General features: G+C 32.9%; 1 protein-coding gene across 1 annotated transcript; it reads right to left on the bottom strand.

Annotated features, from left to right (window-relative positions):
• Window positions 1–5282: 5282 nt before the first annotated feature.
• Window positions 5283–6562, bottom strand: LOC131655875 (ervatamin-B-like). Its single transcript, XM_058925674.1, has 4 exons — window positions 6487–6562; window positions 6155–6402; window positions 5694–5813; window positions 5283–5616 (listed from the first exon to the last, which is right to left on the bottom strand). The coding sequence occupies exons 1-4, from the start codon at window positions 6554–6556 to the stop codon at window positions 5338–5340; spliced, it is 717 nt and encodes a 238-aa protein (XP_058781657.1). The 5' UTR covers window positions 6557–6562; the 3' UTR covers window positions 5283–5337.
• Window positions 6563–14259: the final 7697 nt, after the last annotated feature.

Raw genomic sequence — 14259 nt, 5'->3', positions numbered from 1 at the left:
GAACATTCATATTCGACTTGATTAAATTCATCTCCAAATGTTAAAGATTCGTTAATATTATAACTAAGATGTGAACCTGAATAAAATTAAAAATCCATAGAGAAAATTTATAGGTCAAAATATAAAATGTGATTTATAAATTTTGACCAAAAAAAAAGTAAAATCAGGTCAAAGAGTAAAATTCAACGATTTTACATGATTTCACCGATTTCAAAAAAATTTAAATCACTTAATATCGTTTTTTAATATGATTTTACCTAAAAAGATTTTTACCTACGATTTAATACGAAATGCTGAACTAAAAATATAAAATCTATAGAGTTTAAGTTTTAAATCGAGATTTTAACAATAATTGTCCAATTCTAGCTATTAATTTTTTCTTGTTTTTTTATACTTTTATTTAAATAGGTTAAAGTGTGGGAAAATGCCAAGACTTCACGCTGGTAAAGAGATAGCATCTTGATAGGGCAATATTGCAGTTTAGAGCTTAAATTAGTTAAAGAGAAAAATTAAGATAACAATAGTAAAGATCCATTTGTCTGTATTTTTTTTCATTCAATAAGATGTGAATTTGTTCAGACTGTTTTTTTTTTAAAGACTTTTATAGTTGAACATTTTCAGTGAATCAAAGATATGTTTTGAAAGTCTGACATCAAACATTAAAATAGAATGTTTGATTTGCCCTCTAAAGACAAGAGAGAAACTTTTCTCCACATATCAGTCTTGTCTCTTTCTATACATTTTTTTGTTTCGTTTCATATATAGAAATAGAATGATTCTCTTATTTTAACAAATTCACTTTTTCTTGTCTTTTTTTCCTTCTTATTATAAAAATAAAATTAACGAGAACTTTAATCAAAATTACCTTGCTTGATATTTTCTTGATAAGTACAAAAAAAAACGTTACTATTTACGTAACTTCATCGTTATATTTAATGTTTTGAATTCAAAATCACCCGTTAGGTTATTAGCAATTTTTAGATTTAAACTCCCACCTTTTTTAAATTTTAAGAGAAAAAAATCATTTATTATGTTTGGTTTTATTTTAATATAAGGGAAAAAGTGATGCACTGACAGTGTAAAATTATAAAATAAGTTCACACTGTCAATCAAACACAACCATGGATCTAATTACATTACATTTTGATTTTAAAAAAATTTTAATGATATGATATTTTGTTGATTTTTTATTGGTTGAATGTGTAAAATAACTTTACACTGATAATGTATTTAATTTTAAATGTGTAATATTAATTTGGGTTAAGTATGTTATTTGTCACTATAAAATTACCAAATTTTATTTCTAGTCCTATTAAAAAAATGACATACTTTGATCTCCACAAAATTATTATGCATGTAGTTTTAGTGCCTACTGTTAAATCAATATATATTTTTGAATGATTATTTTACAGACATATTTAGAACGTTATAAAAAGTTCATCCAAAAAAAGAAACTCAAAATCTGATTTCCAAGTCGAGATTTACATTACTTAATTATCTTTTGAAATTTAAAAAAATCATATTTAATTTTTTTCATTTTAAAAAAATATATAATTTGATATAAAAATACTTTATAGTATTCCAAACACGTATGAAAAATATTATTCAAAAATTTAAAATTTTAAAGATAATTAAAGAATTTTTAAAATTTTAACAATTAACAAGGACTAAAAATGCATTCATAAAATTTTTATAAGGAGTAAAATATGTCATTTTTTTAATAGCGATTAAAAATAAAATTTAAAATATTTATATGACCGAAAATATACTTAACTCAATTAATTTAATATATTTGAACATATTTAGCTATTTAATTAATTTATTTTTAAAATAGATTCTAACCTCTAATGTTAAAATTAAAAAATTCCTTTTTATCCTTAAGTTACTTTTCAATTCACTTTTATAATAAATTAAGCCACTGCATTTCTAATAAATCAATAAGCAAAATAATTTATTTAGGGTTTATCAGATAACTAAAATAAAAATCAACAATGTTAACTATCAGATAATTCACCAATGTATATTTGCAGTGTAGCTTATTAGATAAAAGAGATCAGTGGATGAAACTTATTTGCTGGAAGAATAAACTAGAAGCTGGTGAATGGGTGGTTGGGGGAGACTTCAACTCAGTCAAAAATAGGGAGGAGAGGAGGGGCAAGGAAAATCACAGCAGAGGGGTTGAAATGGAAGAACTCAAGTGTTTTATTGACAATATGGAGCTTATTAATATGCAAGTAACTGGTAGCTTATTTACTTGGATCCAACCAAATGGTAAGGCAACGAGTAGACTAGATTGTATTCTTTTTTATGATGGATTGATATCTAAATGGGAGATAGTTGCACAAGAGGTAGGGAAGAGGGACGTTTCAGACCATAAACCGGTTTGGACAAGCAAAGTGGATTGGGGGCCTAAAAGTTTTAAAGTGCTTAGGTGTTGGCATGATCATAAGGACTTCAAAACCTTCATTCAGAAGGAGTGGAACTCGACTGTTATTAAAGGAAGCCCAACTTTCATCATAAAGGAGAAATTGAGGTATCTGAGAGGAAGATTAAGATGGTGGAATCTTAATGTGTTTGGAATGGTGGAGCTGAAGATAGAAGAGATTGTGGATGACTTGAATCAGTTGGAAGATAAATGGTTTCATCCAAATGCGAATCTAACAGAAGCGGAATTTGCAAGTAAAAGGATTTACCAAGTGTCTTTTTGGCATAAACTACACATAAAAGAGAGCATCATCAGTCATAAGTCTAGCCACAAGTGAGCAAAGGAAGGTGACAATAATACTAGGCTGTTTCATGCGACAATGAAGGCCAGACATAAGAGAAACTACATTGAATCGATAAAAAATCCTGCAGGGGTGATTGCAGATTCGGTTAAAGAGGTAAAATAAGTTATTAAGGAATTTTTCGCAGCTAAATTCAGGAGCCCAAATTCTCTAAGACCTCGACTGCAAACTGCAATGTTAAACAAGCTAAGTTTGCAAGAGAGTAGGAGCTTGGAAGAGCCATTTACCGATGATGAAATAAAGCAAGCAGTGTTTGAAGGAGATGGAGATAAATGTCCAGGACCTGATGGATTCAACTTAGAACTTCTGAAGAAGTGATGGGACATCATGATGGATCCAATTATGTTGTTCATCCAAGATTTTCACAAAGGAGGTAAGCTTCCAAAAGCTGTAACTGCATCTTTTCTTGCTTTAATTCCTAAATGTGAAAATCCACTAAACCTTGAAGAGTATATGCCAATATGTTTGATAAGTAGGCTCCTTAAAATCATATCACGAATACTAGCTGCGAGAATGAGGAATGTTATAGGCAAATTGATATCCACAAATCAAAAGGAATTTGTACCGGGAAGACAAATCATTGATGGCGTGTTGGTTACAAACGAAATCATAGATTACGCGAAGAGGAACAAGAAGGAGTGTATGATTTTCAAAGCACATTTTGCAGAAGCATATGACTGTGTAGATTGGAATTACCTGAGGTCAATGCTAAGAAGCATGGGATTTAGTGATAGATGGATGAATTGGATGGAAGTAGCGGTCTTTACAAGCTCGATGTCAGTTTTAGTTAACGGGAGTCTAACGGCAGATTTTCAAGTGACAAGAGGCTTAAGGCAGGGAGATCCTCTATCTCCATTTTTGTTTACAATTGTGGCATAAGGGTTGGCAGGTATGATGATGCAAGCTATAGACAGAGAGTTGTAAAAGAGATTCAAGATAAATGACTCAGTGGAGTATAGTTTATTACAATTTGCAGACGACACGATAATGTTTGGAGATGGATCTTGGTCTAATTTGTGGACTCTTAAGGTTGTATTGAGAGGATTCGAAATTGTTTCTGGACTGAGAATCAATTTGAATAAAATAAAATTTTATAACATATTATATTATTAAATATAACTGTATAACATCATCCTAAAAAATTTCAATAAAAATATGAATTTTTATAAAATTATTTTTTACTATTTATTTAGATTTATATAAACTAATAATAAGTTATTATAATTATAATCATGTTAAAAGTATTACAAGATATAATAGGGGTGTTTGTTTGGAAGATTAAAAACAATAGTTTCCAAGAATCTAAGATGGAAATATGAAATAATTATATTTATTATAAAGAAATATATAATTATTACAAAGAAAAAATTGTTACCGAAATTTTTTTATTTCCACAAAGCCATGAACTTTATTTCCACTCGGTTTAGTTTTCTATTATATGATATACTACTGATTAACTATTTCTTATGTTTAATGACTTTTTTTTTATATTTTGGAATCAAAGAATACTTTATTGATAATAACCAAAAAGATGATTTTAAGATCCAGCCAACGAGTGGTGTTCTCAACTATATGGAGGCCTATTAAAGAGCTATCCTTTTTATCCCCAAATTAAACATCACTCCTAAGTTTTCAGCGAGCAAAAGTTATCTCACCAAACATCATTCCTATTATAGAGCTATCTTATTTATCCCCAAACTAAACATCATGGTGGCTGTGTTTCAGTGGCTTAGAGAAATGATGCCAAGCCCTCCTTGCTTTCTTGGGCTACAAACTTTGCTCCATGCAATTGGTGATTTCCTTGTGATAGTTTCATGTCCAAACTAAAGGAAAGAGCGACAAATGACTTCCACTTTTTTTATCACATATTTTGGAACTGAAATACATTGCATTCAGAAGTTAGATACGAAGAAGAAGACACTTTTTATCAGTTGCACACGGCCGGCAAATCTGAGTAATCTCGAGCTTCAATGTTTGGCCCTAGCAACAATTTTTTCAACCGAACATATTGCAATGAAAAGAATAAAAACTCCTAACAGCAGTCAAAAGCATACACAGCACCACACAAACCACCAACCAGTCAGCTACTAGTTAAGAACAGGCAGCCAATATATCCAATTTGAGATACACATGTTAAGGGTTTGGAAGTCCACATTTCCCATATCAAATTCACTTTCCTTCTAAAACTAATATGTATTTGATATGAAAAAGTTCAATATTAAGATTACAAAAAATTTCATATATTTCATGAAGAAATACAACAAGAGACATTTTGAAAAGGACAGAAATTTATTGTGAAGATGATAGCAATAAAATTGAAGAAATGATATTGACATAAACTTGTATTCATTGCAAAAAAAGAGATATACTGCAACATAGAAAGGAGTTTGACTATGATTGATATGATACTAACATTAATTGTCTAGAAAGCAAACATCAAACTCTTCTAAACTATGCACGTGTTCTCAGCTTTTAAAATAACATAATCAAAATACTTATATGTTTCATCATAGTTTAACAATTAATTAAAACAAATACTACGAACCATTGATCACAACTCCTCGTATGGATGTCCCTCTAAATCACAATAGCTTATACCAACAACTGTCCATCCATCATTGATTAGATACCTGTTGTGAATTTTAGCTCGATTGAATTTAGCATATCCATTGTGCCCCCAACCAGATCCATGTGAGTTTTGGATAATCCAAAACTTGATCAGCTCATCTCCCTCCATTTGGGCTCCAAATCCTACAACAAGCACCCCGTGTTTCTCTATTTTGCCATTTTTAAATGTTGATGCACGAAGCGGTCCTGAATATATTCCATCCTATTATTGTAACAAAAAATAAATTATTAAATAAAATACTAAGTTAATCTAACTTTCATTAATATTACATATTTTACCCCTCGAATCAAATCCATTTCCTGAAGCCAATCTATTTCAACGATGACTGGTCCACGATATACTTCATATTCCATGTTCTTACGAAGTACCGGTTTCAAAGTTTTGATCCTCATTTTAACCTACAACAACATAAATAAAAGGTTAAGAGAAATATTTGAATATCCACAACTAAATTAAAAGCTATTTAGATACACTACAAATACGAACTATTGAATTATTTTCAAATTTTATCAAGTGTGGTAAATGATAATAAAAACCCACTTGAAAATTACTAATAATTTAACTTAATTAAAACATTGATGTAACAGATAGATTAATGGTTGATGTAACTTAATTAAACCTCTAATTTGATATACTACTGCTTCTTAGATTGCTATCTATATCATTGTCATAACAAAAGCTAGAATTTAAAAAGTAATGGTTGTGGACTATCACTCCAATAAAAAATGGAATATTTTACCCGGCGATCTTCCAAAGGTATAGGAGGCTGCAATCGTCCTAAATAAGGACAATGCTCTTCCAATACACAACCATTAAAATAAATCCATTTTAAAGTGTCAAGAATGCTACACCCAGGTTCCGTTTGGTCGACTGTTACTAAATTGTTCCACAAGTCTTGACACGATAGCACCACTCTTATTTGAGAGTCAGGGTGCTTGTGGTGCAAAACTTCAACAGCCGCACATGCCGTGAAGGCAAAACAACAATCTACACATTTAAAATTTGATATGAATATAATAACAAAATAAGATATTTCATAGATTGAAATTTGAAAATGACAAAATAATAAACCTCCAGTTTCTTGATTTTTTACTTCATTCAAGTGTCCACTTGTTCTCCAATCTTCAAAGCCCTCTTCCATTCTGAAACTAAACTAGGTGATACAGAAATTTAGAACGAAACAAAAAGTCTCAAACTTTCATCCATTTTAGAGATGTTATAGTAGTAAAAGATTAGAAAAACAAACTAAACTAGGTGATACAAAAATTTAGAACAGAAACAAAAAGTCTCAAACTTTCATCCATTTTAGAGATGTTATAGTAGTAAAAGATTAGAAAAACAAACTAAACTAGGTGATACAAAAATTTAGAACAGAAACAAAAAGTCTCAAACTTTCATCCATTTTAGAGATGTTATAGTAGTAAAAGATTAGAAAAACAAACTAAACTAGGTGATACAAAAATTTAGAACAGAAACAAAAAAGTCTCAAACTTTCATCCATTTTAGAGATGTTATAGTAGTAAAAGATTAGAAAAACTTTATCTTCAAAAGGGTAATGCTATTGAGCAAGAAATGAAACGCAAGAAATAGAAATGCAAGGATGCTATTGAACCTAGAAAGACATACAATGACCATGATTCTTAGACACTGTGTTATGAGATAATAAAATCCATTACTAAAGAGGTTCCATACCTGAACGATGGGACTTAGTGTGGTTGGAGGAGCTCTTGGTGGCACTAACTTTGTATTTCCTCTGCTGGGGAAACGCAACGCAACGCAACATTTGAAGAATCGGGCAACACATTTGTATATCAACACTTCTTTAGTAAGTACTTTAAATTTAATATATTTAATTATTTCAATTAACAATTCTTCCAACATTGTCTTAAAATAAAACGAAAAAACTTTCTATCACATAAAAGAAAACTTTCCCTGCATAAGTAAATATATTTAGATTTTTATTACGTTAATTTCTAGTTTTAGTAAGAAAATTTACTTTATTTTATTAATATTTTTACATTCTTACTTATATTAATTAAAAGTATAATTAGGGGTGTAAATGTGTAATTGTCAATCTGGTGCATTTTATTTTGTAACTCTAACATGGAAGCAACTTAGCTCCGAGGGCCTCGAGAGTGACGACGAGATAGAGATAGAGGGTCTCCTTGTATAATTGGTCAGCTGAGGACCCGGTGGTTTTGATAAAGCATGTTTGATATAGAGGGGGGTTTGTCCGCACTCAACCGTCTACTCGAAAGTTGCCTCCTTGCGGAGAAGTTTGAAAAAGGGGAGAACGTGTTTGGCATAATTTTCTACGAAGCAAGATAGGGATGTGAACATCTCGTTCAGAGTTTGAATTGACTTCTTTGATCTCGGCGGCGGGAGTTCGGACAAAGCTCTACACTTGCTAGAGTTAACTTCGATTCCTTGTATTGTTAGGTAGAATCCGAAGAATTTTTCTGTCCGTACCCTGAAGGTGCACTTTTCCGTGTTGAACCGTATATTGTACTTCCGAGCCTGGTCGAAGACTTTCTTAAGGTGGGCCGCGTGATCGGATTCCTCTTGCGATTTCACGATCATGTCTTCCAAGTATACTTCGAGCATGTCTCTAATTTCTCTTCGACAAACTTTGTTCATCATTCTTTGGTAGGTAGCTCCGGCGTTCTTCAGACTGAAGGGTATTACGTTGTAGTAATAGTTGCCCGACTCGGTCATGAAGGTCGTGTACTTCTTGTTCCCATTTGCCATGGGGATCTGGTTGTAACTAGAGTATGCGTCCATGAAGGACACAAGTTTGAAATCTACAGTATCATCAACAAGTTTATCTATGCTAGGCAAGGGATAAGCATCTTTCGGGAAAGCCTTATTGATATCAATGTAATCAATGCATATACACCATTTTCCATTTTATTTTTTAACAAGTACAACGTTGGACACCCAAGTGGTGTACTTGGCCTTCTATATAACTTTTGCCTCTATGAGGTCCTTTACAGCTTGCTCGGCAGCCTCTATTTTTTTAGGGGACTGTCGACGTCTACGCAGAGCTAGAGCCCTAATGGCTGGATCTGCAGTCGATTGGTGACGTGCGATCTCCGGGTCCAATCTGGGAATCTTTGAAGCGCTCCACGCAAAGAGGTCCGCCTTCTCCCTGAGGCAGGCTTTGAGTTGCTTCCTCATCAAGTCGGGGATGCCTGCTCCAATCTTCAAGTCTTTGCTTGGGTCGTCTCCATTATGGTCGACGAAGCTTTGTCCTTCTTCTAATCTCTCAAGTTATCTATAAAGAACCGATTGTCGAGGTCGATGGAGTCGATGCGTGGCAGTGGTTTGGATTCTTCCGCGTTGCTTGGAAGAATAGGTTTCCTTATGACTGGTGCATTCATATAGTTCATCCCCTTTGAGACGACCTAGAAGCATCTCCTCGCAGCCTCGATGTCCCCGTGTAGGGTGGAAACGACGCCCTTGGAGGTGTATCACTTCATCTTCAGGTGTACCGTGGAGAGTACGACTATCAGTTCAGCGAGGGTGGGTCTCCCGAGGATGCATTGATAGAGTGACAGATAGTCTATCACCAAGAATTATATGTTGATAGATCTGGCCGTTTTTGCTTCCCCAAAGGTGATGATCTTCTCTACATATCCCCAAGGTTTGGTGACTACATCGTTTAAAGCCTGCAGATCGAAGCCTACGCAAGGCGTTAGATGCGTTTCGTCTAGCTGCAGTATTGAAAAGAGTTGGGAATACATAATGTCGTCCAAGCTCCCTGGTCGACTAGGATTCTTTGGTCGTCAAAGGTTTCCATTTGTGCTCTGAAGGGCAGAGGGATGCTCGCTGTCATACCCTAAAATTTGTCCATCATATTTCAAAATATTTTGACTCATATGATCTTCAAATGCTCAAAGATACACAAGAAGGAAGCATGCAACCTGTCTCCTAAGCAACAAGCCTCCAACTAAGGTTTTCTCTTTTCTCAAGGAGAAATCAACTTCTGATGCCTCAAGTGGACTCCATGTCCTATCATATGTTTCAAATGATCCTCATGCCAAGTTTCAAGCTCTGATCCATAAGATTTCTCAGTCAACAGTTCAAATGGTCAACAGTCGACTAATTTGACCTAAAAGTCAACTATGGTCAAAGTACAGTCAAAATTCCTAATTTTTTGGTCAACATCAATATTTTGAAGTCACATTCATCATTTGATCAAAGGGTTGATCATGATTCATCAAGGAAAGTTCAGAAATCAACAAAACTCGAAGTTTCTAAATTAGGGTTCTTGGACTAAAAGTCAACTAAATTTTGACCAGCCATAACTTTCACATGGAACATCATAAATTCTCCATCCAAAGCCTATCTTGAAGGAAATTTAATTCTCTACAATTTTTTCTCTCACATGCCAAGGCTAAAAATGCATCAATTGAGAGATATGAGCCAAAACATTACAGGTCCTTCTAGAAGCTCGCAAAAAGCAGTTTTTTGTCAAGAGCAATATCATCAAGATAAAATCTCCGAATGAAAAATATGTTCCAAAGTGGCTTGTAGAAGACATCTTAGGCTTTCTAAAAAGTCCTAGAAGATCTCCATATGATAAAAATTGAATGAGTTATGACTTGTTGAAGTTGACCAAATTTTAAGAAAGTGCATAAAGTGACTATTGAGCAAAAATGGATTTCTTCCAAATGGGCCCATATTTCTTTGAGCCAAACATGATTCTAATCTTGTTAGAAGTCTCCTGGCCCAATCCCATGCCATTTTTATTATTGATTTAATTTACTTGATTTTTAATTCATTTTAATTCAATTTAGTTAAAATAAATAATGGAAAATCAAAGATTTGATTTTAGGTCTATTATGTGATCAAAATATCAGAGTTATGTCATCATAATTGGATCAAAATTCGTGGCAAAGAAGATTGGAGAGATATGAGCCATATTTAAACTAATTTGGAAATATTTCATAACTTTTTCAATCAAATTGCAATCATGAATATTATAAGGATTTGATTCAAGATTTTAACCAAAATCCATCACACATATATATATGCAAACTATTTAGACCTGGAAAAAAAACGAGGGCAGCCTCCAAACCCTAATCATTCATTCAAAAGAGGCAAGCAAACTAGGGCACTGAGAGATTTCCTCTTGGGTGAATTTCAATCCATTCAAATCGTTCATTCACACCCTTGAGGTTCTAAGGATTCAAATGGAACCCTTGCTCCGGCCAAAGGCGTATCAGAAATCGTGTTTCGCTTAAACTTTGTTGGTAAGTGAGGTAAGTTCGAATCTGTGGCTCTATATGCTCCCAATCATTGCTAACATTCCAGGTCCAATCAAGTGCATTATTGGAGCGTGATTAACGTTCTACATGGGAGTTTTAACGCAAGAACTCGCGTTCACCATTGTTGAAGCTTCAACCTGTTTGAATCATGTTTTCCAGGACTTTTTAGTAAAAACGAACATCGCCAACAAATTCAGGGCATGATTTAACATAGGACTGGGTTCTTGTTGTTTTGTTTATCGTGTTTTTCTGCAGGCTTGATTGTTCCAGAATTAGCTACGAGAAAGCATGGCAGACATCGTGGCAAAATCAAGGCTTTTTCGTAGCAATTTTTCGAGTTCTAAAAGTGTGAAGATGATGAACGGTACGACCCCACACGCGGAGCTACTCGATTGGATAGTCAATGGTGCTCGTTTCTCTTTCCGTGCGTGGCGAAATCTGGCTAACTGGTCAACTAATTCAGACTCATCTCTCTTACAGCGATTGGACGGTCTTTCATAAAGGGGGGCCCAGTTCGACTTCTATTTTGAATATTATATTTTATTAGTTTTTTATTTTTATTGATTCAAGGCCTCGATAGAGAGGCAGGAGGAAAAGGGACTTCCTTTGCCCTTAGCTGACTGGGCCAAGATGATTGAGCCGTTTTAAGTGCATAAGTGGATTGGATCATGTCTATTCATTGGGCCAGTCCGGAACAATAATAATTTGAGAACATATATGATGTTTTGAAAAATAAAAAACAATATGCTATAATATACTAGTATACTAATGTATATTAATGTATTATATTACTTATTTATGTTTAATTTTAAATGTGTTAAAATATAGAGGTAGTCCTCCAAAACTATTATCTCTAAAATCAATTCGGAAAAAAATCATAAACGTATTGATCCAATCTAAATTGATTGTGGGAGCCTAGAAAATGGATCCGCAAATGAAATTGCAGATTTTACAATAACCCACATATAGGCTATATCGTCTTCTTCTTTTTTTTGAAATAATGAGCTTTTGATTAATTCAAAAAATCAATAATTACAAGCGATTCAATGGAGATCCTGTAACACCTCAAAATTTAGATTTACTTATTTAATGTATTATTTGGTTATTTTGGTGATTATATGAGTCATTGTGATTTATCGATGAGTATATGTAATGTTTATGTGATGTGTGATGCTTAAGTGTGATGCCTAAGTGTGATGTGTGCGGGGTAGTGGAATTAAGTTGTTAGTTAGATTATTAAAATAGATAAAATTCTAATTAGCATTACTATCTAATTAAAATAAAATAAAGGAGATAATCTGGGGCGAATACAGACCTTGCATATTAGTGTGGCTGAAAATAAATAAAAAACAATATTATTTAATGCAATCATTCATAATAAAATTTGTCTACTAAATAGGATGAATTAGTAAATATAAGTGAGAGAAAATTGTTAATAAATAGGAAGAATTAGTAAATATGAGTGAAGAGAGAAATTGGAGAGGTGGTGACTCTATTTCAAAAATTGAAACAGATCGGTCGACCGAATCAGAAATCGGATGGGCCATTGGTCTCATTTGATTGTTGGACAAAGTAAGCTATTGAATTAGTGAGAATTGGTCATAACCGTCCAAAACAGATAAAAACTAACGAACCGACGATTTTGGGAAATTGACGAGTTAAATGCTTGTTTTTTCTCACACAAAACAATGTCGTTTTGATAATTTATTTTAAGAGAATAAAATTAAATAGAAGCAAACTTGTTCAAAACTTATTTGGAACAACTTCCCCTCTTTAAAATTAAATGTTTTAGACAACGCAAATATTTTGTTATTCAGATTATTTTGTAATTAGAGTTTGTTTAAAGTTTATTTAAATTTATATTTTGAACTATTTTGTTGTATGATATGATTGTGTTTAGAATTTGAATTTAAATAATCAACTTATTAAATTATGATATTTTAAAAATTAGAAATTTAGTAGGTGTTTCGATTAGTTTTAAAGATTGTATCATTCAATTCAACCGATTTAATAATTATATAAATTTGTTATATAAATCGATTTATTAAATTGAATTATTCAATTTAATCAAGTTAAATCATGTAATTTAATTAGTGATCAAGATAATTTATTCGATTTCAATTAAAAGATTTTATATATATATATATATATATATATATATATATATATATATATATATATATATATATATATGGAAAAAACTGGTGTGGCTAAAGCAACACCATGCCTTAATGTACATCCGCCCCTGGAGATAATGTGAGGTGGAGTTAGTAAGGGTAAAATAGGGATACCATATTAGGGGTCCTAAGGCTAACTAAGTAAATAGAGGAAATGGGGAGAATATTCATTCATCATAAAAATTTTGGAGAAGCATGAAAGAAAGAAAGAAAGAAAGAAAGAGAGTTAGGGCAAGAAGAAAAAAAGGAGAATCAACCGTAGAATTTGGGAAGAGAATCAAGCTAGCTAATAATCTAAGGTAATGAGGGTCATCCTAATTATTATATTTGCCTTAAGGGGTTGATAATTGTAGGTTGGGTTGTGTATTTGATGATCATGATGAACTAGAACGGTGATTGTTTGGATTATGTTGTTTGTATGTCATGTGATGTTGTTAATTGAGGAATTGGTGAATGATGAAATGAACTAGAGTCAAATCCACCATGTTTTTGGAGTTGAAGTAGGCATGGTAGCAAAATCCGTACCCATCCGAACCCGCCCCGAAGTTGACGGGGAAAATTTGCTTTGCTTGGGTTTGGGTTTTTCCCGATTATAAAATATGAGGAATGGAGACATTATTACCCACCCCAAATTCGACCAGAACGTGCTCCGTTTATTTCACTGTGTATATTATTATTTATTTTTTATAATTTAGAATATTAAATATGCAGTTAATGTCTTGATATTTTGATTTGTATTTATTATTTGAAATGTATTTATAAAAAAAATTAATTGTTTTATTTTATTATTTATAATTTAATTTGATTTTGGAAAAAATATATGTATTTTTATTTAAAAAATTTGATTTCACTTAATGGATGGTGACAGGGCGGGGATACCCGAACCCGTTTGCTTCGGGTTTGAGTTTTAATTCTACATCCCCGTTTGGGTTCGGGGCAGAGAATGCGGATTGTTTGGGAATTTGTATTTGGATTTGAGGGAGGCAATAACCGGCCCCGATCCGCCCTGTTGTCATGCCTAATTTGAAGGTCTAGGGTTTGATGACAGGTATTGGAGTTGTGATGAAAAAATGTGATTTGATGTTTTTAATGACAAATACATGTTAGAACTAGGTTAATAAGCCTTAAATCGCTGGGAAATAATGATTAAAACAGGTTTTGGGTGGAAAAATTGGAATGGTATGAGGCTGTTAGCGTATAATTTTTCTGCAAAAGTTGAAGAGCACGCTTAGCACGGTGGAGCATGCTTAGCGCGAAACCAAAAGAAACACAGGGGCCACGCATAATGGAGCGCGTGTAGCGTGGGCAGGGGTCGCTTAGCCCAGGCCAGTGGAACGAAAAATGTTATTTTTGAAAAATGAAATCGGATTATGGAAGCTTATGATTTATACGAATTT

The sequence above is a fragment of the Vicia villosa genome, linkage group LG3 (genome assembly GCF_029867415.1).
Source record: "Vicia villosa cultivar HV-30 ecotype Madison, WI linkage group LG3, Vvil1.0, whole genome shotgun sequence".
NCBI classification, from domain to species: domain Eukaryota; kingdom Viridiplantae; phylum Streptophyta; class Magnoliopsida; order Fabales; family Fabaceae; genus Vicia; species Vicia villosa.
The sequence above is the reverse complement of the archived record's forward strand: the minus strand, read 5'-3'. Positions and strand labels throughout refer to the sequence as shown.